This window comes from Dermacentor variabilis, chromosome 7 (assembly GCF_050947875.1).
Source record: "Dermacentor variabilis isolate Ectoservices chromosome 7, ASM5094787v1, whole genome shotgun sequence".
Classification (NCBI taxonomy): Eukaryota; Metazoa; Arthropoda; class Arachnida; order Ixodida; family Ixodidae; genus Dermacentor; species Dermacentor variabilis.
Genome location: NC_134574.1, coordinates 155,147,237 through 155,173,550, shown reverse-complemented (window position 1 = coordinate 155,173,550; position 26,314 = coordinate 155,147,237). Strand labels below are relative to the sequence as shown.

Sequence of the window (26,314 nt, the reverse complement as noted above, 5' to 3'; positions counted from 1 at the left end):
AGCAGCCATGACGTACTACTCATGCTCATGACCAAAACACCTTGTGTTACATATAGGAAACACAATGGTGCACACACAATATGCGATTTGATGTAACCTTATGTCTGCACAAGCTGGAGTTGCAATATGTCAAGCAGTTATTCGGTAGCAAGCGTCGCATATCAAAAGTAACTGTGTTAAGGAAGGCACAGAGCGAGACTTTTGCAAATGCACAAGTTGTGTAGTTTCTGCAGTGCTGCCGGCTAAGTAATGATTTGATTGATTTATGGATATTGTTGGCGCAAGGGCCAGGCATGGGCAAGGAGTGCCATGCAAAGGACAATGAATGGATTCTCGATGGTAAAATAAGACAAATCTCAAAGTTGTGAATCTGAACTGTGAATCGCAGATGTAACTTGGTTGTAGAGAGGCCTAAAAATTTGTCGCTGTAAAGTGCGTAAAATGTACAGGTGTTAAAATAATGACAATGACTAGTGGTGTATACTTTTGAGCATAAAAGTTCAATTACTAGGGGATGATGTATTGAACCTGCTAATAAAACTGAGTATAGAGAAGTAGGGGGCGATAGGGAGAGAGCGCCTGTGCAGAGGGTAGCAAAGGCAAGAGAGAAACCGCTAGCTCGCCTTCAAGCTCAGAGTGGTTTAGGGGACCTTTAAAATCAAAGTTGTGTTACACGAATTGCAACCACCTGTGTCCTCCTCCAGCAAGCGCAGGGCCTCATCGGTGTGTCCTCGGCTGGCCTCGAGGGCGGCCAGGCCGAGCAACTTGTGGCTGTCCAAGCGGAACGAGGGGTCCACGTCCCGCACCAGCTTCATGTGGTCCCGTGCCCGTTCCAGGTCGCCCATGGACACAAACAGATCGAGCAGCTGGGCGTGCATGGCACCCGTGAAGGCGCAGCCCTCCTGACGCAGCTGCTCGGCCACCGACAGGGCCCGCTCCACGTGCTGCGTGGGGGGTGAGCAGGCTCAGCACGCAGCATTCTTGTGCAAATAATGAAAGGAGGATATGAAACAGTGGTTTGATGCATAAAAGACAACAAGATATCTAAATTAACAATGAAATTAAATTCTGGGGCTTAACATGCAATAACTACGATCTGATTATAAGGCATGCCATAGTGGGGAACTCTGGATTAATTTAGACCACCTAAGGTGGACCTGACACATGATACGTTATTGTTATTGCACTTCAATGAATTCCCCCATTGAAATTAAGCTGCTGCAGCCAGAATTGAACCCATCACCTTGATCTCGTCAGCACAGAACAAGATATGTCACTGCCTGTATAATGCAGCACCGGGAGTGCAAAATACTGCAGAAGACAACCACAGCCTAACTACTTGTTTAACAGGTAATCTGACAACTATACGCACACAAGACAACAACTTGGTTATACTCAAGGCCTCAGATTTTTATTCATTATCATTGGGACATTGTTACTGCTTGTTATTTCGACCACCGACGCTGCACCTAGTCTATGAAATCTTTTAATTAGATGTTTTAGGAGGTTGCAACTTCAGTCTTTGACTATGTGACCTCCTCCAGTATTTATCATGGACATGTGTAGAGTATTGTACGCATTGTAAAACGATTCTGATTCTGAAGGCACAAGCGCAAATGCTTTCTCCATTTCACAGACAAATTGGTTGCTAGGTGTAGCCCTTTCCCCAAAGCCAAGTCAAGCCAAGTCGGCGAATGCACTGACCCTGAAGCGGCAGTGGAGCAGCAGAAGCCGGCGAAGGGCTCCTCGAGTGTTCATGCCTTTGCTCTGCAAAAGGAGGCGAGAGGTGGAGTCACATCCGCAGCACAAGCATGCCACCGACAGAACATACCTGCAGCTCCAGCAGATGGGCCTCCAGCTCCTCAATGCCCATGTCGTTCTGGAAGGAAGCATAAAAGTGTGACCGAGTATATCTAGAAAACGGCCGGCCTGACACAGCCTAAACGAGTTATAAGAAGCATCAGGAAACTACAAACTTGCAAGTTATTCATTCAGTCTTGCTAACATGGAGACATTTATCTGCACAACTGAACATCGCAAGACAAAAATAGGTGCCGCTGTCACATCAAAATGGAACAGTTAAGTGCCTGTTGCTATAACTAAGAAAACAAATGTGAGGACACTCAGCATATTCTCTTTTTCTCACATTCGCGTGCCACACACGTGCAGGACTAACGTGGAACAGTGGGTGCAATCTGTATGTGTAATCTGCTTGCGGGGCAGCAAAGGCTAATGGGGCACCCTAAGGCATCACAGAGTCCACACCAAACTGTGCAGTCATCAACCAGTTTTCTCAGACCTGTTCCGATTATTCGGACTTCCTTGTGGCACTACCACCAACACTACAAGACCAATGTAAATGAGATGATTGGAATATTGGGCATCGCACAGTGCAATGTTCAGTTTCTTAGATGATTTGCGCCCGTAATGTTGCAAACACGGCAGCTGCGAGCAAAGTTGCTGCCATTCAGGCTGTCGGCAGTGCGCTCACTTTCATTGCTAAGGCAACTTTTAAGCTTTCTGAGTGCCACACGGCTGCTGCGAAAAGAGTTTCGCTGACTCCACACCAGGCCACAACTTCGGTCACCAACTTCCGCCGAAGTGGCGTTAATTAGGCCTAGCCGGTGGAGGTGGTGGACATCAAGCCGCCATGGGGATAACACCTTTGATATGTTCTTATCCATAGATTACAGTGAAGATCTGGCATCTGTGGTTTCACGCTTCAGCATTGGTTATATTGCAGTTTTAAATATTTAGTATAATCAAGTGCTACATCAAACATGACTGCAACAATAACTACAGCAAAAAAAAAAAAAGTAAGCTGAGAAATAAGCAATATACTTAGGTATTGTGTCAAACAGCTTTCATGCATGCTTACATTATGATGTTGATGACTAACATCCCGCGTGGCTAATTCACGCCGCAGAATCACATGTTTTGAAGTATCCATCATTAAAGCTGGTGTGCAACTGGTCTCGCTTTACAAACAAGCACTCTGCAAGCATTGGTAAAAGGTGTCCAGGCTGAAGACAGTTCAATTCTGTATGGCTCAACTATCCATTGCAAACAGATGGACAGCTGGATTGCACGACAAGTGCAGCCCAACACTTTGAAGCACTTGGACAGTATGAGAGTGAGTGAATGCGCACAGTATACCTGAGAAGGTAGCCTAGAGTCACCAAAGTCATCCAGCTTCTCTGCCGATATCTGGTCCAGCATCTGAAGTTTACACAGAGGCACACAGTCAGCAGAGACAAGCAGCAGCTCATGCTGTATCCACTTGGTAAAGAAACTGCAATATTATTCAGCTGCGAATTTTAGCCATGCAACTGTAAATCGCCTAATGGGGAAACTGACCGTAAGAGTGAGATGTCAGATGCTGGACGTGATAGAAAATGGGATTAATATTTGCAGGCACGGGTTTGGCTCATTTGAAGAACGAGAGGGATAACAAACAAATTATGGGAGAGCTTTTCATCCTGCATTGGCCAGACTGATGATAGTATAATAGGGAGTTTTAGAAACAGGGGACCCAATGTTAGGGGATGCTACTCGCCAGGCGTACACGAGAATGCAAAGAGAGTACAAAAAAATGCAAAAAGGCATGCACAAACTTGATATCACTCGCCAGGACAAAATTTTTACAGTTAGCAAAGCACTACATATTTGTCACCAAACTTGTCTTGCTCTTTGGACTCGACTCTTGCATTTTTAAAGACTTTGTTAAGCATGCACGAGTTTCATCCTTTGCAAGCTATCTGTAACATTTATTTAGTGTAAGCGTCAACGCCAATACCTGCATAGACTGCTGCTGATGTTTAGTAATGTGCACTTGTATTAAAGTAAAACCTTGTTAATTTGCATTTCCTGGTATCAGAAGAAATGACAGGTAATTGAAAAAAACAAAGGTCGTCACAGCCAAGCCTATGACAAGGGCAGTCAAGAACTGTCGTGATCTATATAGACTACAACTGGATACTTGCATCAAGGATTGAACCGTTGAGAGACTGTCCGTGACGTGCTCTCAGCGTGTCTGCAGTGGACCGGGAGATGTGCACCTTCTGGGAATGAAAATCAATCACACCATGGGGCTTTATAGGCTGTCGCTATGCCTGACATTGACACGAAGAAGTAGCAAGCAGTGTGCGACAAATCTCCAAGTAAGTTGGCATCACTTCAACCAGCTTAGTACAATTAAGGACAGCTGAAACTTCCAGTGATACTCGCCACAGGATACACAGGCCATACGCGACTCTGCTCCTCTCAAGCACATAGCCTCATAATCACTCCTACAGCCGTCACACAATTATACTACGGGCTTTACAGCTGGTTCAATTTCAGAAAAGTCCCACATACTCCAAAGTCAACAAAGCCCTCTGTCAAATCATGTCTTAGAAGTTAACAGACTCGTGCTTCCTGTATAAAATGGCCTCCCAAAAAGCTTCACATAAACAGATGCATGCACGCACGCATGCAGCGAGACAAACAGTCAGACATACAGAAAAAGAAACAACTCACATTCGCCAGCAGCTCAGGGATCAAGTTGTTCAGGTGCAGAGCTGGCTCGTCCACCAGACACTCTGTCAAGAACCTTCCCGCCCAATCTGCACATACAAGGCTACTTGTAAGCACGTATGCACTGATGTGAGACACTATAATTTCGCTGCCAATTAACTGTTCGTGAATTGGAGACCTTGGGCATATTCGCAGCTAGTACTAATTTTTGCAATGTGCCGTACGCGATGCATGCTTTTGCAAACAATCTTGTTATACTAGTGTAACACGAGCTTGGGAAGCCATGTAAATCGAATGTGCCACATTTCAGGGGGTACAGCCAACACAACTAGCTGGCAAAATAAACTTGCAGTTTTCAGCACGGTGTCCATATTTTTGCCTTGAAAATTTCTTGTGCCCTCAAATTTTGCGACGTTCTCCGATTGCAAAACTTGCATAAATTAAGGGTGCACGAAAATAAAGGGTTATACAGTATACCGGTCCCCCCTTAGGCTGCAGCCAGCAATCGATGCCTTTAGATTAGAAGAGTCAGACTGGGACAAAACTTTAAGGGACACAGTGGGCTACGTTATGACATGCAGGTGATAATGCAAAAAATATCTGGGCAAGTTGCAGTTGTCATAAGAAGAAATGTGTCTTGCTGATTGCAAGCAACTCCAACCAGCACATCTGAAATGACTTCTGTAAAAGAACTAAAGGTAGGATTGGCTATAATATTGGGCAGCTGTATTAAAAAGCCACTTCTCATACATGCACAGCTTGAACAGAGGACCACAACAGTGATGATCTCCTATTAGCTATCAGGAACCATGATGTTACCACATGACAAAGGACACTATGCACATCAGCAATGCCAAATGTCCCCTTGCGGAAACTTGTCTAGCTCAAAACTACTTGTGCAGTAGTTTAAGCCTACATTAATTCCCTTTCTTCTTTTCTCATGTCACACATTTTTGTTTAAAATTTCATGTTTGTTTATTATGCTGCTTTCTTTCGTACTTCGTGAAACACCATCTGATGAATGTTATTTACATAAAATACTATGATGACTGCTACAGTCATTTGCTCAAGTAGTGTCTGTATGGGACGTGGTTTGTATATTATGCGAGTGGCATTGCCCAGTACCTACACAAAAGAAGTCAACAAATCCTGCAGGCACACCACAAAACCTTGCAAAGAGGTGAAATTAAAATATATAAGCATGGCTATAAATCAGAAAATATTTAGGGATGTGTGAATACTGAATGGTAGATATTAAATTGAATCTCGAATTGAATCAAGAAAAAGAAGCCAAATATTGAATCAATATCAGAAAATTTAGCACAAACTTTTATGATTACAAACTTTGTGCAAGAAGACACTGTGCTGTTTGTACTCTGGAGTCTACTCATATTACATAACAAGACTGTTACTATCTATCAGTAACTTGGGTACCTAAGAATTGAGATGTATAGTACAGTCTACTTACTATTAAAGGGAACAACAAATTAGTATGCCAACACTGATAACAACTCAGTTCATATGCAAAGGTCCAGAAAATATATAGTTTTTTTTTCAAAATGTGCATGTGCATGCTCGCTGACAATTTGGTGACTATCTGATACCACGTGGGTGTCTGGAAACTTAGGGGACGTCACAGTGCCAGTGCATTTTTTTTTTTTTTACAGCACCAAGACGATGGAAGGTTAGTTTACAGGATTTTTTTTTCTATGCTATACTTTATTGAAATAACATCGCCTTAAAATTTAGTGATGGTTGACACCATGGTACAGTTCACATTCGCCTGTCGTGCAACTTGATGTGTATTGTGCAAGTTCCCATTGGACCTCCCATTGGACCTTTATGTCAACACATCAGCTTGCACCGTTCAGCCCAGTAAGCGGACATAAAATCTGGTAGGTGTTCGCAGTGGTTGTGAACTGATTGGCCATGTACTTCTTTCCCGCATGCAACTGTCAGTTCAGCCCATGTCAGCGATCTCACAGACAATCTCCAATGTAGGTTATCGTATATGAGCATGTCAAAGGTGAGCTGCTTGTGACACACTGCCGCTCGCCAACCCCGCCCGATGATGATGATGATGATTTATTGGCATCCCCTTTGAAACGGACTGGTGACAAATAGTCACCTAGCGTGCTTGGGTTACTCAGGTATGCTATACATGCTTTTTATTCCAACATTTTCGTATAAATTTTTAAAATCTTGTTTCTCTTCCTAAAAGCTTCTCTATCTACCTTGTACCCCTACTTTTGCAAGGCCTAACAAGCACCACTTCGTTGCGAGTTGGCGACTAAAGTTGTGGTTCGGTGCCGAGCTAACAAAACCCAGCAGCCGTACAGAAAGACAACGAATCACCCTAGCAACAAAAGTGAAGGCACAGGATGGCACATACAGTAACTCGAATGCCTGATTGGGGACAACTTTGTTCACGGCCTTCATGTTTGTCACACTGCACATGTGGATCAGTCTGAAAAATTGAGACACACACCAAGCATCACCCGAAAGTTGAGTTACCATTATAAATTAGTTCAACAGAGAAGGGAGTGGTGCCCCAGGGAAGCCAAAAGGTAAGAAAAACAAGACATCAGCAAGACTGGTTGGCCACTGTGTTATGGGAGATGGTAGGCTCCCTACTCCATGAAGCTGAACAAAACCTGGCTTGAATGCTCACGGCAGGACTGCCTAAAGATTGGGAATGCTTTCTCACTGCGTTCAAGAAGTGTTTTAGTGCCGCTTCAAGAGGAGGCTTACCTGTGCGACTTGTCCCTGTAGCAGTGCCCTCAGGGCCTTGCAGTGTCATGGACAGCAGCTGTGAGAAATTCGAAAAATGTCAGCATGTCAGCGTCATACCACATCTCAGTGCATGGGAGACTGAACAATGCCTGAGAACTTGTAAACCCTTGCTGGCACATATAATAAATTTCTGGGGTAATGAAGCTGAACAAGGAGCTGAAATTACTTCGTTATAAGCATGACTTTGCTGAAACCAATGCCTGCCCTCATGGCCAACAGTGCCCGGCAGAACAGGGGAAGTTATTACAGTACTGGGTAAGTTGGAGTAATGCAACAGACCATTGGGCCCTTCCAAAGGACTGCAAAAATGCGGAAAAAAAGGAAAGAGTGGCGCATAAACGAAACTTTATCCTTCCGGATTGTGGTATGCGATGTGCCAGCTGAACATGGCTGCAATGACCCGCTGCAGATTGGCAGCTGAGTAAATAAGCTCATGGCTTGTATGTTCTTGGTAACTATTTCGTTTGGCTCACTGGCATTTTGCGAGTGTGTCAGCAGAATGCTACAAACCTCTGATTATGTGCAATCGTCATCGCTGGGCTTGAGCAAATGGTGCTAAAGAAACAATTAAAAATACATTTCTTTTTACGTCTGCATCCAGTGATGAGCACTCTATCGGCACACTCACGAAACACTAATGAGCAGAGTGGCTGAAGATTTTGTCGTGGCTGCATCCGGCACAGCTTATAACAAGCGCAAGCCAACACGCTCAGCTGCTCTTGTTTCATTCCAGAATCAGGTGTGATAGTGCATGACACTAAACCGAAGCTCAGCAATGTACGGTTCGACGGATCTACCAAACAATCCACGGTTCAAATGCTCAGCAATCACTGCCTTGCACCCTCACTGCAGAGTGTTCCAGCAAATCACTAAGCACCATACTTCTAATCCTGTGTGCCCACGTGAGACAGGCGGCGGGCAAGCCCTATTGCAGGAATGGACGCGACAGAAATATTTTAAACCCAGTCTTACCTTGACAGCAGGCACAGCCTGGCGAGTGTCCCGATAGCAGGCAGCCAGAGACGGTACTACCAGCGATGGCACCAAGTTCACTGGAAACTGCTCCGCTGCAGCCACACCAAAGAGACTTATGGCATATCGACAGGGCATTTCAAAGCACTGCCAAAGTTCTCGGATATACTCGGTTATTTGAGCTTGTTTCCAAGTAGCTCTGTATTTGTCAATCATTCGTAGCTCCAGTGATTGCCATGCCTAAGTATAATATTTTGGAAGATGCCGACCAAGTTAATCATTCTTTACACATAAGGTTTGCCTCGTGTGTGTCTTTCACCAATTTATAGAAAAGTGCAAATGCTTCTAAACTGTACTGCAGAATGCTGCTGAGAAAGCCATGAAGGTGAGGCCTCGAAATTATTGTTACTACACTACAACGGAGTGCCTAGTCTTTCTTTCGAAGCATGAATTGATTGTTTTTTTTTACAAGTGTTACACCACAATAAAAACACGAACTGAAAGCTATATGAGATCACACAACTACTCGACAGAGTTACACAAACGCTCCACCCCTGTGTTTTCCCTCCATAGCTCAGATTTGCTGTTGTCGCATATAGCTGGCCAACCTTAGACTGACAGCATCTCAACTAATAAATTTGCCTTTGAGTGCAGCTTCACGAACGCTGCCACATTCCCCCCCCCCTTCCCCCTATTCAAAGGATCTGCCACAAAGCACGTGGGGGATAAAATAAAAGCTTGTAACCGCACCGTACATGAACTGCAGCAACGTCTCTGTGAACGTATTGTCTGCCACCCAACGCATGCATTTTTCAGATACATCTGGCTTCGCTCCAGCCTTTCTACACTTGTGCATTCCCGCTTGACAACAACTAGTCCACATCCATTAAGGTGGACAAAAAGCACAGCTTCCCACCAGGACTCCTTCCACGTACAGCGCTCAGATTTGTTAACATGAATGCACGATCATGTGTCTAAAGGGGCATTTATAGTCCTGCGTTTACGGCAAGCAGGCAAGCGTCACTCACGGCCAGTCACACTATGCTGCTTGTGCAGCATCAGCCGAAATGCCATCCCCTCTACACTGCCGATGCACGCGCCATTGGCTGCTCTCTTCGGCGCGTGCACAGAATCGTGCCCCACTTTGAAGGGCTATCTGTGACTGTTGGCGAAGTGGCATGCACACTTTTTTTTTTTTCCTCATGCAATGCATTGTGGATTGGTGCAGTCGGCACAACCAACGCGTGGATGGAGCAAGAGTTATCCTGACGTTGTGCATGTCGGAGCACGTTGGCTGCGACCCGATTATGTTGACTGTGCCGGTATATCGAAACTACAGACGCTACTGTTCTCACCGTGCTGACAACATGCGTGTGCATGCGCACGCTGCAAGCAAACTGCATGCACTGTATTTTCAGCTGTGCTTCGGCGATGCACTATTGCATTATTGTTAACATATATGACCTCTGTACATCCGTTCATACTTCAAGTGGTCTTCAGTAAAGGAACTTGTAGGTATGGTACTATATGCTAGGTTTGTGCAAATCTAATTTCTTGGCTCACAGTGAAATCAAAACGAATTGTCACTGGTGTCAAATAAATTTTAAGCAAATAATTTGAACAGTTATGGGCTTTGCACAAAGCCTTTACCAATAAAAAGAAAATCTAGAAAGGGTAGTTCTTTCAATGCAGGAAAGTTTCACCTCTAGCATCAGTTTACTTTGCTGTTTAATCTGATAAAGTGCTGTTATTCAGATATGCTCATACAAAAATGTATGTTTTTCTCCTTTTTTTTTTTTTGAACCTACAGCAGCGCTAGGTTCTTTTGCAGGCTTTTGCTCAGTGTTGCACTACAATGGCTACTTATGCTATGGTCTACTTGAAATTTTGCGATGGTTGGCATCGTGGGAACGTTTCACCTTCAGCCATCTTTGCGATGCCACGAAGTGCCACTTTGACTGTGTGATGCCCGCAGATTACGTTGCATTGCATAAGTTCAGGTCAGTGCTTTCTATGTACAAGAGAGTTTGTTTTGTACAGTAAAAGCACAGGCAAACTTGGTAGGTGCGCTTGCTATAATTGCCAGCTGGCCACCCCCGAACCCAAATTCTGCTACTACGGCCTTTGGTCTAGCCCACGCATGCGCCTGATTTCAGGCCTGATCATTGGTATTCCCCATGACGACTTGCCCTTCGCCACCACGCCTGCATTGGCTGTTAGACCTAACCAGTGCTGCTTTGCAAGGTGCTGGCGCAGTGGCCATATGGCTCTTGGAAAACCGAGAAACCATCTCACTAACAGAAGTGGGAGTTCAGGGGATAACCTGAATGGCCCCAACTTTCTTCATGCCACCCACCACCTGTGGGGACACCGAAGTTTCCATGGCAGTTTCTTCTCTGATGGAAATAATTTCTGTGATGATGACAGGACGAGGAGGACATAAGAGATGGGGGCAGGTGATGGCTGTGTGAATCAGGCCTAATGATGCAAGAAGTTTTGGATGCCGTAAGGTGCCTGGCTTGATTTTAGATGGGCGTGCGCGGTGACAAAACGGATGATCGCAATGTGAATCAAGGTGGTCGTTCTGTGGGGATGTTATAATAATAAAGCAGGTGCAAAAACTGGTCATTTACTGTAAGTCAAGGAGTTTCCTTCTTTGTTCTTTGCTATAAATGAATTAGTCTTTGAATTGTCTTGGCTAGGACCATGCCATGCAATCTGACTTATGGGAACTGAAACTGTGTATCAAACATGTTTTTAAATATTAGTTTGCTTTGAACACTGAAAATCAAGCCAAAGAGAATATAAAATCGCATTACAGTCCATTGAACATTTAAAAATATTGAATATTCGCACAAGCCTAACATTTCCCATTAACAATACGACTGATATGCCCTACTGGAGGCCAGCAACCGTTCAACCCGGGCCTATTCAAACGTCTTGATGATGCGACAGATGTGTAGATGCTCTGCCCCCCCCCCCCCTTCGCTACTAGCAGTGCCAATAACTCACCGACAGCGAGGGCCTTGTCCAAGTTCGATGCTTGAAGGTGGTGTAGAACCAGAGGATTCACAATAGAAGACACACTCAGGCCCAGGCCCTGTGGGTGCCACAAATAGCTCAGTGATGGCTCGTGTTACATTACAAGTCACATTTCACCTAGGCTTAAAAAGTTTGAAGTTTGAAAAGGTAGAATGTCATTGCCACCCGTTAGCAGCAATCACCAATGCTGCAAATGAAGCAAAAACAAACCACGACCTCCCGGCAACTTCAGTAGGGTAGATATTTGGGCCGGCTGTTGTAGCCTAGTTCAAATTTTGGCAGGACCAGCACTCAGACGAAGCAACAGAAATCAGCGACACAAGCAACAGAAAGAGTGAAAGGGTGTGGAAACTGCCTCTCCTTGCCACCTTTGCGTGGCATTGTTGTGTCGTGCCACATTCATGCTGGCCCAGCATTCTTTTCTAGAACAATTGTGCTTTCGTGCTTCGGAAAGTCCATTGCAATATTTATGAAATATTTTTTTCCTGGATCACTTCGCATGCACCCCCTTTTTATCGCAACCAGGTCTGAAATTTTGCTGCAACAGGATGGCACTTTCAAAACAGTTCTTTCTATCTAGATTCAGTTTCAATAGGCAGGGTTGGAAAAATTGCAAATGCAATGAATGTGGGGGTTATAATCGACAGATTGTTATATCTGGGATCATTATGAGTGTGCTCGACTTATCAACGTAAGTTGATAAGTCGAATGAATATTCCATAAAATGAAGGTATTTTAGCATTGGGTGTGACTTTGTTATGACACTGCAAAACTGTATGTACAGTCAGATTGTAGGCTATCTCTAGAGCACACCGACCTGCTCACAGAAGAGGAAGTAACATTCAATGATCTTGTTATAGAGACGTAACACCAAAGTCGATTTTCATTTTCTCGAGCAAGAGAAAGATCGCTATTTCTCTAGCTCACCATGAAACTGGTGACCGAAAAGTAAAAAATATCGCATCTTGATTTTTTTTTTTTTAGTATGAAAATCAGGGTGCACGTTACAACAAAACAGTTCGTCAGTTTGAACTGAACTTCACCAAAACAAGCTGATGATATGAGCCTCAAGGCAACTCGGAGCAAAACTGCGCAACCACCTTTAGTTTCTCCACCACAGTGGCAGCGTCCTCGGTGTTCACAGCTGGGAAGACGTATTCGGACAGCAGGTCATAGTTGGCATCCACTCCAAGGTCCACCATGGCCTTGATGACGTCGTAGATGCCCTCTTCATTGCTTCCTTGAGCCAAGACCAAAGGGTAGAAGTAGTGCGTCCGCAGCGGCATCCCCTGCACAGAGAAGTTGCAGTGGACAGGCAGGCCGGGTTTGTTTTAATTTATTATTTATTGATTTACAAACATGCTGCAGTCTACTAAAGGACCTAGCAGGTGGGCACACACAAGTCTTAGCATAGCATTGCATTGGTAAAAATGACAAACACAGCTTATACAAAGCAAAAGATCAACACCGATTAGACTGCAATAACGCTTCATTAAAAAGCATAACAATCGGCAGGCATTTAACAACATAGATGTAGGCATGACCTCCACGGCTAATAGGCTGCCAAATTCCACAAATGTAGTACAGCTTAAACGAGATAGCAGCACAGGTTTATTCAGCAGAGATACCAAGATGGTCTCAAGCATCACGCATGCGCAAAATAAACAGAACAAACAGCTGTGGACTGACGGCTTAAAAATCAGCAGTTTCTTAATACTACTACAGAAGAAATAAAGAGAAAAATTTAACAGGAGGTTGCACATGTATTCTGCAACTATAAGACAGATGTCTAGGCAAGCTCGAATTCCCTTGCCGAGTAAGATAAGAAAACGTCAAAGGGTGAGGCGTTCTGTTCTTGGAAAAACTGATTGTGGTAAAAAAGATAAAGTTTTAGAAAACGCACAGTGCTCACCTGCTGGTGCATCTCTCGCAGCAGTGGCAGGGCCAGTTCTGCAATTGAGAACACTGTAGTTGTACGATGCACCAACAAATACGACACGAGCACCCACTGTTAAAGCCTTGGAACATGATTCAAATCAGTTCCAACCCTATTTTTCTAGATTACATTAGAAATACAAGCTTCTGTTATGCAACATAGGACCTTATAAAATTTTACAGCAGCTTAGTGATATGGACTATGATATAGTGTTGCTGCAAACTGCTTCACTGTCTTCTTTACCATCTAGTGTTGAATCAAAACCTCTAGAGTCAAACAATACTCTTCAACCAAGGTCTCATAAGTTCGTGCCAAGATGACGCTCTGCCCAGAGGGGAAGTCATGTGTTGCTTACACGAAGTGGAGGAAGATGACAACCAGACAGATGATGTGCATTCTTCCTTTCTGCCGTCTTATCCATCCTAATTTGTGAATAGTCTTGTGTGCAGAAAAATTTTCTTACATTTCATTCATTTGATTGTCATGTTGTCACAGAAACTATAAGGCCTAGTATTCAGATTCATGAACAATTGAATATGTGTGAATCAGTTAGCCTTTCTTTATGTCGATTTAAATTTGGTACAACTTAAAATCTGGCTATTCAAACACAATGTCAACTTAAGACTTTTGCTTCCTTGTCTACACCTAGCTTTTCTGAAATACAAACCAACCTGCAATGCTGAATATACTGTATTTACTCGATTACGATGCACTGTCAAATGTAACGTACAGCTGGTTTTCGCTGCCATAAAGGGAAAAATGCAATGGCCTTGACTGTTTGCTTACGAGATTTTCATTGCAGAAGAGAAAGCATGTGACAATTTGTTCTTACTTGGAAAAAACAAACTAGGCTAGAACTTAGCCCTGCTAACTCTCTAAGTATGCGACAGCATACTTACATTGTGATAACTATTATGGCCCGACAGCAGTGCGTATGTGTGCCCGTGGGTGACCTAGTACACTCTCATTTATCAAAGTGATGATAACTTGAACGTCTTACAAATTTGCGATTTCATGAACAATGTGATATGTGCTCCCGTACGCTCAACACACCTACAGTTTTCTGATGGCTACCCCAAATGTAGGTGAAGTCCGCCTACAATGCTATATATAAGGGTGTGACCAATGGTGTGATAGAACCTCTGTCTTCCAGCATAGTAGACCAATGCTGTAACGATTAGGCTACGATCGCACGCATACTTCTCTCGTACCAAAGCCACTCTTTGAAACGTCTAGCATGTGCGCCACATGCCAGTTTTTCGCATTCTTTCCTTGTGACAATTAGCGTTTCGAACCGCTGTGCTAGACTACGCTGCCTTCACGACCGGCTCACATTTTTCAGACTGCACTATCTCTGGGATTGGCTGCAGTCCGCAGGTTAGACTGCATTGCTACAGTGAACTAGAATAAATGGGCAGTGCACCGACTGACACATGCGTGCATTGTCTTATCGCAAGTGTCACGCGAAGTACTGCTCGCAGCGGCGACATTGTCATCGCCAACTATTGAACACCCTCAGCAGACCGTAGCTCTACCCATGGCCGGTCTGGAGCGCGCATCTGCTCAGACGCCAGGCGCGCTTTCCTGACTGGCCGTGCTTCAGCGTGTGCTGCGCTTTACCATGATGCACCTTCAATAGTTAGCGACTGCGGCACCGCCGCTGCCGGCGATACCACATGCAGAAAGGAACAATCGTGCCACTCAAAAAAACGTTCTAGTATACTCTAGCGCTACCTGCAGGCTGCATTTTTCAGGCTGCACTATCTTTGGGATTGGCCCATATTTTTTGTCAGACGGATACCTACAAAGTGGCTGTAGTCTGCCTATAATGTGATCACATTCAAATTTATTGCTTCCTAGAAACAGTGGACTGGGGATCACCTCATTTAGCTGTCTCGATGCATCCTCATCATAATATCAACAGCCCATGGGATCTCATCTTAAGCTCCGTCAACAGCATTTGAGATACTGCCTTCTTTAAACAACTTGCAAACTATGGAGGCCTAACGAACTTACAAAATGGGCATGGACAACATCGCAGCTTTTAAAGCTGCAGCTGATGTGTCGATTGGTTTGGACTGCAGAAATCTTGAATGCCAATGATAATATCTTGTGCAAACTATTGAAGTTTTCATTTCATACTCTATAGGCAGCTCTATATACTCCAACTTCACATGCCAGGGACAGATTTGTATGAGTAACAGAAACTAATCCCGGAGTTTATGCTTTTGCTGACTGCGTGCGCCAGATACAAGGGAAGGAGCCACAATTACATTGTAGCCGCCATGTTCTGGACATTGCCTATCCTAACGTGTATGTCATCTTTTAATAAACTTTTCCAGAAAGAGAAGTGTATATTAGAATCAAGCAAGCACTGTAAATGTGAGCAGCAGAGACGAGAACACGCACCAGAGCGGTTGGCAAGGGCCACTTCTGCACAGCGCACCAGGGCACGACTGTTGAGGCCCCGACTCTGCAGGTCCTTGCAGTAGTGCAGGACACGTTCCAGGGGCTGCACCAAGGCACACAGTTAGCCTCCACACAGCACATAATGTCAGAAGTTTGCGCAGTAAGTGCTAATGTGTTTTTACAATGCTCCGGGCAACACTGATGAAAGAGAGCACATGCTTGGTGGTGAGGAAAATGATGCTGGTCACTGGTACGCTGTGTACTTGTCTCCGAATAAGAGTAAATACCATATATACTAGTGCATGAATTGCATTCAAAGCATCTCAGCCCAAAATATGAAAAAAAAAAGAAATAGGAAAAGAGAGAAAGAGAGAAAGAGAGAGACAAGGACACAACCTAGTTACAGCTAGTCTGGCCAGCCGTATTTTCAGATCACGCTGCTAGAAGAAACCATCGAACAGCATATGATGCTGCATTCAAGCTAAAGGTTGTGAAGTATGTCAAGCAAGCACGCTGCCGGCCACAACATCGGTGCTGGCTAAAAAAAATACTAAGTACGTCGCTGGTTCAAACAGAGAGAGGTGCTTACAAACAACTTGATTGTAATAATAACGTATGTCAACTTAATTTACTCTTTTGGTAAGGAGAGCTCAGGAGGGCCATGCGTGGCTAAAGAACTTGCACCAAAATTGTTGGCTGCCGTGTAAAGGCCACATCTCATCAAAATGAAGAGTGGAAGGAGGGGGGAGGGGGAGAAAACAAAACAAAAAAGAAGGTGCGACCTCTACATGAGTATGTATGCTATTCTGTAAACAGGTTTTGCCTTTGCCTCTGGTGGTCAGGGCATGTTTGTACCCGAGCTCCATCACGGACAAGCTGTAAGCCCGCAGCTCCACTGAAATATTGTGCACAAAAGAAGCCATGTGGGAAATTTATTTTAACAGAATATTTGCATGATTCACGGAGACTAGTACACAGCAGGCCAGTCATTGCAGCGTCTTCCTCGGCACCCTCCTAAGTGGGAATCTGAAGGGAGAGAGGTGGGGTTTCTGGTGTGGAGACAAAGTGTCCACAGGTTGTTCCCACGGCCACGCAGTGAATAAACGTCACCACTGGGTAATTTCATTGCAGCAACAGCCCAACCTTGTCGCAACATCAGAGGACAATATAAAATGGTATGCAAGTCGCTCACCAGACCTCGCCGCACCATCTGGCCGACGAAAAAGTTTCCGTGGTACTCGTTGCGCGGCGTATCCATGGTGAGGAGCATGCGGTAAGCCACCTCATCCTGACCTTGCGCCAGCAGCTGCAGGCACACGTTGATGCAGTCCTGGGTGTAGCCTGCCAGGCGCCGTGTCCTTTCCAGCAGCTGCACAACACCCGCAGTGGTTGCTAACACTCGCGCAGCATTAAGGATGCATTAGCACAGAGACTCTATCTGGCCTCTCAGAGTGCCGTGGGCACTCTGTCCACCGAGGTGTGATACTCCACTTAAAAACATTTCCTATGTACGGGCACATTTTGATCAAACTTGCATCATTAATGTATTGTGACCCCCCCCCCCCCCCATGGTCACTTCAAATATCAAAATAATTATTTTGTGCAATAAGTAGTTTTCCATATATATTAGGATTTTTAAAATTTTTTTTCGTGAGCTAGATTGGGAGTAGAGTGTTTATGAAATTTCTGGTTGTTATGGAGGAGGCTGACATATGATCTATACTGATATGGGCAAAAGTCAATTTTCTTTGCTTTTGGACCCACAATAACGCCCAGGACAAATAATAAGAGGGGACAGCGTCCCGACAGCTGCCAGGCGTCTTACAACACTGGCATGATGAGCACCACCAGTTGCACTGCAGGCACTGTACCTTGGTAATGCACAAAATGAGACCGATGGGAAACTGAAATGCTAACTAATGTTAGCTTTACATTTGCTGCTTAGACCAGGGCACACACACAGCCGCTCAGCAGGAAAGCTAGTGGGCTCATGCCACCACTTGAAGGCAGCATGCTGACCTTGCTCCGCCACTGAGGTGACTGAGTGTAGGGGTTGATGGTTGCGCCCACTTTTCTTCGTCATTTTCTTTCTTTTTTTCTTCTTCTTTTTCTTTTTTACAGCCAGATACACCATGCTCCACCGTGTTCTTTACAAAACGCTGTTAAAGATGAGGCAGCGGGAGTCAACCAGGCAGATGTCACTAAATTCATAGGTGGCTCCTGGCTTGCAGGAATTCAGAGTCAATTGATGCTGTCAAGTTACACACTGCCCTCGCAAGCACAAGAAATGAAAAGCACTGAGCTCCACAGAAGTCTTGGGTTAGAAAATCGCACAGTGATGAAAGAGAATGAGAGAGCAAGAGAGAGAGAGAGAGAGAGAACCTCATTTAGAGTGCAGCTCGTCATAGCCCACTCATGCGGTGAGTGGCTGTCAGCGTAACCAAGAGAACTTCTGCAGCAAAGAATTAAAGCGAACGCTGAGTACAGCGGTCGATGAAAGAAAAGAAAGCCCACAGTGAAGAGAGGAGGAGAAAAGTGCAGAAAATGGGTGCAGTGGAACCACGAGGTGGAAGGCGGAGAAGGAGCAGAGGGGAGATGGCCTGTGCGTGCGCAGAGTTGCCGGTGGCCACAGCATCCGCAGCCGCGTGGGCATCTCATCTGCACTTCCGAGGGGAGGCTAGAGTGTCAGGAGGTGGGGAGAGCTATGCTTGTCCGTGGCGTCCGCTGCAGCGGTCAGTCTGCGGTACCAGCGTGTGTGACAGGGATCACTGCTCCTAAGGGGAATTGGCAAGCGGCTACGAGTAAGTCTCAATGTGATGCTCCCTTGGGTGTTGTCGCCGCTGACACTGGTGGCACAACTTCCCCACGACGAAGGAACACAACTTCCTCTCGTAGTTCGTGGAAGGAAAGCACGAGAAGAAAAGCGTAGTGCCATGCAAGACGGTCTGTGCGGCGACGATGACAACAATATGGCGCCAAAGTAGCGCACGTCGTCTGTATGGAAACAAAGTACTGCAAGAGCGGAGATGTGTCTACGGCGGCTGCTCTGAATCACACCCACGCGCTGCCTCTCGTGATATCCCATTTAGCGAGGCAGACACGCCACACGACACTCCAGTTGGAGTGTCCGCATGAGACAGATTATCCGTGCCAGCTAATATATTGCAAAATGAAAACACGTATAGATTTGAGCTCAAATTTCGCATCAGAGAATATCGCAATCGTCTGTTTTTTTTTTGTTTTTTTTTTCTTAGAAGGACCCTTATCTTAGCTCCCCCACCTCGATGGCATTTATCTGGCCAAAAAACTACAGAAGTGTGGCTGCAGTGCATGATGACTTTTTGAAATTTAAAATGCGATGCAAAATTATTTCACATTCAAGAAATTCTGGAAACAAGTCGAGGAAGATGGATTGGTGTCAGATTTCTTTTACAGTTGTTGGGTTACGGGACCCAATTCTCAAAACCCTGCATTTGTAATTGTAATTGACGCATAAAATTTTAGACAATGAAAAGAGACTGCGATTGAAGTGAAACGTGAATAAAAGAATGTGACCAAAGCCTTGTGCAGTTCGCCCTTTCTTTGTTGTCCTGGGTTTCTTACGCAAAACTACAATTACACCTCGAAACCAACTCGACCAGTTGTCTACTTTGACTCCTGCATCAGAGAACTTATGCCACACTCAGACTACAAGGAAGCTAACAATGGAAGGAAGTGGCATCGTACCATATCAAGCATGCTGTGGTGGCCTGCACAGGCTAGGACGCGCACCACGTCCAGCAGCAGTTCATCGGGCAGGAAGGCGTCGACCCGGTCGGCCTCACGTAGCGCTCGCTCCAGGCCTGCCTGGTCACCTCGTTCAGCACAGCCAACCAGCAGTGCGTGAAATGTGTCTGCAGTTGGCTCCAGCTGTGCATTCCTGCAATCCATTTGCTTAATGCATCACTGCTCCTCAAAAATCAGGCAGGACGCCTCCTTTGGGGAAGATTATCTACATTAGTGCAATTAAAGGGACACTAAAGGTTACCAGAAACTCAAGTTAAAGTGGTAGAGCAATGTTCTAGAACGTCTAAGGCGTCAATATAATCGCGAACAGAGCTTTAGTAACCGAGAAATTGAGGTAAATGCATGACACGATTTGAGACCCCCCAGCGACATTCCGGTACTAGCCCGATGACGAAAGGACTCCTCATAATTTGTGTTACTAATACTCAACTACTCGTATTAAAAATATCATTTCATTCGATTATAAGACGGAAAAAAATGCTACTTGTCTACGTCTATTCGATTCTAAGAAAAAATAACATTTTGACGTTACCCTTCAGTAATATGGGTGTTCGAAAGGTTCGCTCTGCGCGCTCGACTCTGTGCCGCGCACGCTTTGGAGTTTCAGCAGTTTCGTTATCGCGTCGTGCTGTGAGGGTTCTCCTGGCTCGCGAAACTTTCATTTGGAACAATCAGCGAGAATGCCACGTCCATGTGATGTCGTGGGAAGCCCTCGTTGCTTTCCCGCTCCGGAGAGCCGGTGTCGAGGCCGCCGTCGTAGTACGCAACGACGCCGGCAGTGCGAGCCCTCAGCAGCAGGTCGCGCTCGTCGGTGCTCAAATCGCTGAAGTTGAGCCCACCATCGCGAGCTAATCTGTCGGTGTCAGGGTCCATTGCGACGAGCGTCGAAGTTAGCGTCACAGAATGAAGTACCAGCTTATGGGCGTCTTGCGCTGGAGTTTGAGGTATAGTAGCGGCGCCTGGTGGCGGTGCGGGAAACGACATCTGGGTCGTGCCAGCTTGGGTCGTATTGAGCCCTGGCTGTGGCGAAGCACGTTTCTAGGCCGAGTTTTGCGTCGATTCGCACATTTTTATGCCCTGTTGCGAGTGCGAAAAGGCTCGTCGCTTCTCATAGACCACGCCGACCACACTGCGAGCTCGCCGCAGCCTATAGTTTAACGAAAACGGACTCTCCGTGTGCCGTGGGACGTAATGTGGTACGTAATTCGTTTCTCATTCCGCTAGCCACCACACTCCCGCTTTCGCTCTGCTGTCGGCTCTGTCTTGGCTGTTTCTGGCCGCGCGTTCGCGTTTTGCGCAGAAAAGCCGTAGCGCCGTCTGCGGACGCCGTTCTACTCACCGATGCCGCAACGTCACTATGAGACCATGATGTCAGTACTCCTCGATCAGAGGGCGGGCGATTTGAACTGCGCTAGAGGTACGCGGACGCTTCAGAACGCATTTTCTCTTAAAATAAGTCTCTCCATGGCACGAAACAAGCGTTTCGAGGTTTCTGTGATGGTATTTCAACAGTCCACGTTGACTTAATAGTAACCTTTAGTGTCCCTTTAACATTCAAGTTCATTGATGTTCTTCCAGGACATTAGACACAATCACAGGATAGACACACAGAGCAACCTTTTGTAATCTTGCGCTGCCCAACCTTTCAAAACTTACTTAGCGAACAGAATCAATTTTTCTTAGAACTTGATGCAGCATTTGTAATATCGCAAAGGAGTCTAAATTTATAAAGCATTCTGCAAAACTTGGCAGTGTTGGCAGGGGGTGGTATCCAGCCAGTGCCCCCACAAGAGCAGCAATAAACGTACCTCATCACCTCCAGGACATTCCAGGCACTTTCAGTGTCCCTGCAAAAAGAGCACAAGGTCAGGAATGTGTGCAACACAAATTCCAAAACAGGCTAGAGCAAGTTGCAGAACAAAAATAGACAGTTTTTCACACTATAAGAGACTAGTAGAGGGACCCTAAAATGGCTCCGACAGTTCTGCTTGTACTCATTAATAACTAGGAGACTAGGAGAACTCATGATGGATATTGAGGGGTCAACTTTACAATTTAAATGGATATCGAAGATCACAGCACTTTCACAGTCACAGTGACACCAGTCCACGCTTTTTCACCGCCTGGTCCTGCCGACAGGCACTCTCACTATTTGACTTCTGGTGCAATGTTGCCACAGAAAGAAAACGAGAATATAAGTAGACACAGCAGAAGCACGTGCCCACAGATAACAATTTCTTTTTCGTGCACGTTTTTTGCAACCTTGCACAGCCGCATCTTTCACGAGCTCGAAAACATCACGAAAGGTTTTACATTTTTCGCAGAACTTAACACAACACTCGTAACATAATAGAACGAGCCCGGATTCGTAAACATTACAGAGAATTCGGGAGAGTTGGCAGGTATGGGCTTACCCGGCACGGCAGTGGCCCAGGACCAGCGAGTTAAAGACTTTCTCGTTGATTGCCATGTCTTGGCTCTTCATGTGTTCCAGTATCTTGCTGCAATGTTGAAACAAGGCCACACGAGTGATTAGCAAGGCATCTGCAGCAACCAGCTGTCATACCCTGTTTGAAGCACAATAATTAAGCTGCACGACAACAAACCGAGCATATTTTATCCAAGAAAACCTGTGAGATCAAATCGTCTATGCACACTGAAATTTCCCCAACTGATGCACTCAAACCAGAGGTTCCACAGGGAAGAAAAGCTTGGCAATTTCTTCTGCAACACTGAATGACAAAGCACACAACACACATAACAACCCACCCTCACATATGATTGCTAGCAATGACAGGAACATGTATGTAACTTTCAGAAGCTACAAGATCGCTGCCAGCTATGCTTAGCCCTGTTACAACTGGTAAAAATTCTACCAAAACCGGCCTGGTTGGTTTATCAAGTTCAACCCAACGTTTTGCAACCATTCATATTCCTTCATCACAATCGACCCTTGGAAGCTATGGCAGCTTTTTACTTGCAAACAAAGAGTGCGGGACAAAGCAGGAGCCTAAATGTGCCACAACTCAAGGGTCAGAGGTGCACACAGATTACAAAGCATGCTCAACTCTTACATGTCACCCCAGTGTACAGACAACAGACTTCCAGCCGAAGAGCGTACCCTATGCTAGTTCAGTACATAAAAACCTTGTTAATTCACGTTTCACAGGAGTGAAAAAGAAATGTACGAATTTACTTAATTTCTATTTAGGAAACTATAAACAAATTCTTACATGACCGCGCCTTCACTTCCACACCTTTCTTCCACAGAAAGCGGTGTGGATTTCTTCCATAGAAATCCACACCGCCCATTTCTATTTCGCACAACATCAGCATGGAAGCCAGAACTGGCATCATCTCACGGCTAATAAACGCTCGCTCTGGTGTAAGACATGTCATACTTGACGTGCTCTTCACTAGTGTGCACACATGCCAATTATTTTGTCACAAGTAAGCTGGTAGCTGGTGGGGCTGAAGTGAATGCGCAGGTCGGAGTAGAACTGTTTGTCATTCTTGATGGCTCAAATCGTGTTTGTGCCAATGCATGCATCTTGCTATTAATCAAAAAGAAACCACTAACCACCCCAATCACCACAGGTAAATCCATGATCACTACAAATGCAATCATGGATGGTGACAGTGCTGTTATAAAAGCACGGCACTCCCACCAGTGTCACGTGTGACAGTAAATGCGAAAAAATTTCCCCGTACAGTTCTCGCTGCTGACTATGGACGCTAGTGCCCGACGCACTCTGAAAGTAACGTCTACTAACTGATGCATGGCCACATACGTCCAGATTATCCAATTTTATTTAATTAATGAGGGTTCATAAACAAGATATTACTGTACCATACAACAGGCAGTGGAATAATGCAGAGGCGGGAATGAAGTGACCAAATTCTTGCACAATTACCTGGCACCGCCAATGTCTCCCTGCTGGCAGTACCGATGGATCAGCCTCTGGAATGTCACCTGCACACACACAAAAAAACCACATCATTTCGAGCCTGGTCAACAGCTGCCTAGTTGACGTTGTGCCTGAGAAAATATGGTTGAAAGAAGCTTTTACCAAATACTCCAGGCGACTACTCAGACAGATGAGTGGAATACCGACTTGCTCGGCACACCATCCTTCGAGATAGGGGACATCTCTCGAGAAGAACTCTGATGAGAAAAATTTCGTGGAAGGCACATAGAATATTCTGATCACCCGAATTTCGTAGCACCCTCAACAACTGACATTGGCATGTTGAGACAGCAGAACTGCATTTCTGCAAATGTGCATTTACATTTTACCTGCTAAGGCTAACCACTGCTTCGTCTGCAACCTTGCGGTTTCGTGTTTAATTGACATGGAGGCAACTCTGTTTGCTGCTGCCATGTTTGCAGTGTGGTGCTTGCGGATCATATCTGAACAACTGAGTGGCACACCTTGAGGCGTCTAAGATTTCGGTTGTGTTTAACACTGGTTCTAGGGTAGGCAGCGGTGCCACCAGGAGGTCCTAACCACCACACAGATTCTAACAACAAGGTGTCCAAAAAACTGGTCCATGACTGTTTTTGACATTTTTTCCTGCCTTACTACATATTTCGAGCAATGCATAAAAGAAAAATTTGTTTTGCTTTAACCAATACCATGTCACGTCCCGCATTTTTAACTTCGTTATAGCATGAGAAGACCCCACTGAAATAATGCACGAACAACCAAATTTTACATTTACTTTTTATATATGATAATTCTATACCTATGTTCGGTGTATTGAGGCTTGACTGTGTTTGATGAACTATTTTTAGTGCACAAGCGAGTTCATTACACTAAGGTTTCACTCTGTGCTTTCTCTTGTTCCCGTATGTACTTGAGTATGAGCGCTATTATGTAACAACTCCCACTAACAGGGATAATAAAATGAAATCAAATTATCAGCTACGCATATGCATATGGGCTGGTTGGTTCATGACTTGGGAGTGTTGTTGCCTGCCCCTTTGCTGACATGCTGCTACGTTATGCCTGCTCAGAAAAGCGTGGAATGGGCTCAATGGCCTAAAGCAGCCCATTGTCTATGAAAGGTGCCCTGCCGTGGTGGCCCCCACCGTGGCTTGTGCCAACTCGGGACATGTTTTACCGCGGCCAGACTGAGCGAGCCAAGTGTCCAGGAAATGAGCTGACCCTGTTGGGCTGAACGGAGGCAGCCTCCATGGTGGCCAGGAAAGTGGACGGGCAAAAGGGGAACTCGTTCTCCAAGTACACCTGCAGCAGGGCGTTGTAGTGGCTGACGTCCAGCGGGCAGTTGAACGATTGCAGATTCTCCCAGACTGCCCGTGCCAGTTCTTGGCGCTCGGACGGAGGCTCCTCGCGCAGGAAGGCCCCGCACATGCGCACCAGGAGCAGACCCTGGGGACCCGAGAGGCGCCCTGCACCACGGTGGCCGAGAACGCTCATCTTGGAGGGACACAACAGCGATTGACAGTGGCCGAACAAGAATTTGACCAAGGAACACAAGGACTGTTCCGCCACGGTTGACAATTTCCTGCTTACGGGAAAAGCAGCAGTCCAGTTAATATATATTTTTTCCTCTCACAAAGCATGCTTGATAATAAAGTGTATAGTATCAAATTGTAGAGGAATACATTCTTTTTCCAATGGTAGTAGCCCAAGATAACATGTTCAGTAAAAAAAAAGAAATTAATAAGGGATATATATATATATATACACACACACACACACACACACACACACACACACACACACACACACACACACACACACACACACACACAGCATACACAAAAAATTTAAAAGTTAGAGATAAAGTTATACGAAAATGCCAATGTTGCTTCATGCAGAGAGAACAGAAAAATCTCAATATAAATGTTCAATGCAAAGAATCTGTAATATTCCAGCAAATATCATCTTTCTACGCAAAGAATTTCTTGAGGTATACATACAAGAAAACGTTAGCCCTAGTGAGTAGACCTACTGCGTAATGAGGATGACTTATGGCTGTCTTTTGGCACAAAATTCAACTATTTGCACAGCCACTGGCAACAGATCCTGAAGTTGTCGCAAACACAGAAATGAAGGTAAGAAGATCCACACTGCAAATGCCACGCAGAACAAAAGCAATTGTCCAGACGGATCGGATCAGCCTCAGAAACTTGAACGACCCATCTCAACCTTAATCCTTTAGATGTAAATAGGACGTTTATAAATTGCAGTGAACCCTATATGTACACTTATTTATCTGCGAAGTTGTGCACAGCATGCAGTTTGCATGGAATGACGGGCACGCACACTGCCTGCCCACCGTCAAGAACGAATGCCATTCCACGCTGCGAGAGCATACAGCATAATGTTCTTCCTAACGAGATGCCACTCACCGAGGGCGCTAGCTTGCGACAGCACATCGTCCAAGTCCCGGCGCGCCACCCGGCCCGTGCGACGCACCTCATTGTCAATGCGCTGCAGTGCCCGATCTAGCTGGTGGCTCTGCCACTGTGAGGAGGAGCTCTCTCTGTTCGCTGCAGCTGCCAATACAGTGGCCCTCCTATAGCAAAGAACAAGACACTTATAAGTAAAGGCATCACATTTATGGCTGTTGAGTACAGCAGAGAGAGTACAGTTCTAGGTGCTTAGTTTATATGAAACAGACTTCCAGAGACTTCCTTACGCGAGTACCAATGCAACATTTCCGACTAACCATTTTTTGTTCTTTAGAACTAAATTAATGTTCTAGACCTTATCTAAGCCCTAGAAAGAATGCTGAAAAGCCTCAGAATGCACGGAATAATTTAATATAATAGCTATTTTTTAGCCAGTTTCAGTTTCGATTCCTAAGAGGTTATTGTGTCCTGACACTATG

General features: G+C 45.3%; 1 protein-coding gene across 1 annotated transcript in view; it reads right to left on the bottom strand.

Annotated features, from left to right (window-relative positions):
- Positions 1-26,314, bottom strand: part of bsf (bicoid stability factor) — a 56,490-nt gene that overhangs the window by 25,651 nt on the left and 4,525 nt on the right. Inside the window, exons 2-20 of the mRNA XM_075699758.1 lie at positions 25,833-25,999; positions 24,622-24,866; positions 23,368-23,426; positions 21,868-21,954; positions 21,262-21,300; positions 19,394-19,586; positions 16,860-17,036; positions 15,668-15,770; positions 13,235-13,272; positions 12,423-12,611; positions 11,293-11,380; positions 8,281-8,375; positions 7,267-7,324; positions 4,519-4,604; positions 3,984-4,061; positions 3,157-3,219; positions 1,832-1,879; positions 1,705-1,767; positions 689-944 (exon numbers count right to left, since the gene is read on the bottom strand). Of these exons, the coding sequence (XP_075555873.1) occupies positions 689-944; positions 1,705-1,767; positions 1,832-1,879; positions 3,157-3,219; positions 3,984-4,061; positions 4,519-4,604; positions 7,267-7,324; positions 8,281-8,375; positions 11,293-11,380; positions 12,423-12,611; positions 13,235-13,272; positions 15,668-15,770; positions 16,860-17,036; positions 19,394-19,586; positions 21,262-21,300; positions 21,868-21,954; positions 23,368-23,426; positions 24,622-24,866; positions 25,833-25,999 (2,132 nt within the window). The remainder of the gene's footprint in view (positions 1-688; positions 945-1,704; positions 1,768-1,831; positions 1,880-3,156; positions 3,220-3,983; positions 4,062-4,518; positions 4,605-7,266; positions 7,325-8,280; positions 8,376-11,292; positions 11,381-12,422; positions 12,612-13,234; positions 13,273-15,667; positions 15,771-16,859; positions 17,037-19,393; positions 19,587-21,261; positions 21,301-21,867; positions 21,955-23,367; positions 23,427-24,621; positions 24,867-25,832; positions 26,000-26,314) is intronic.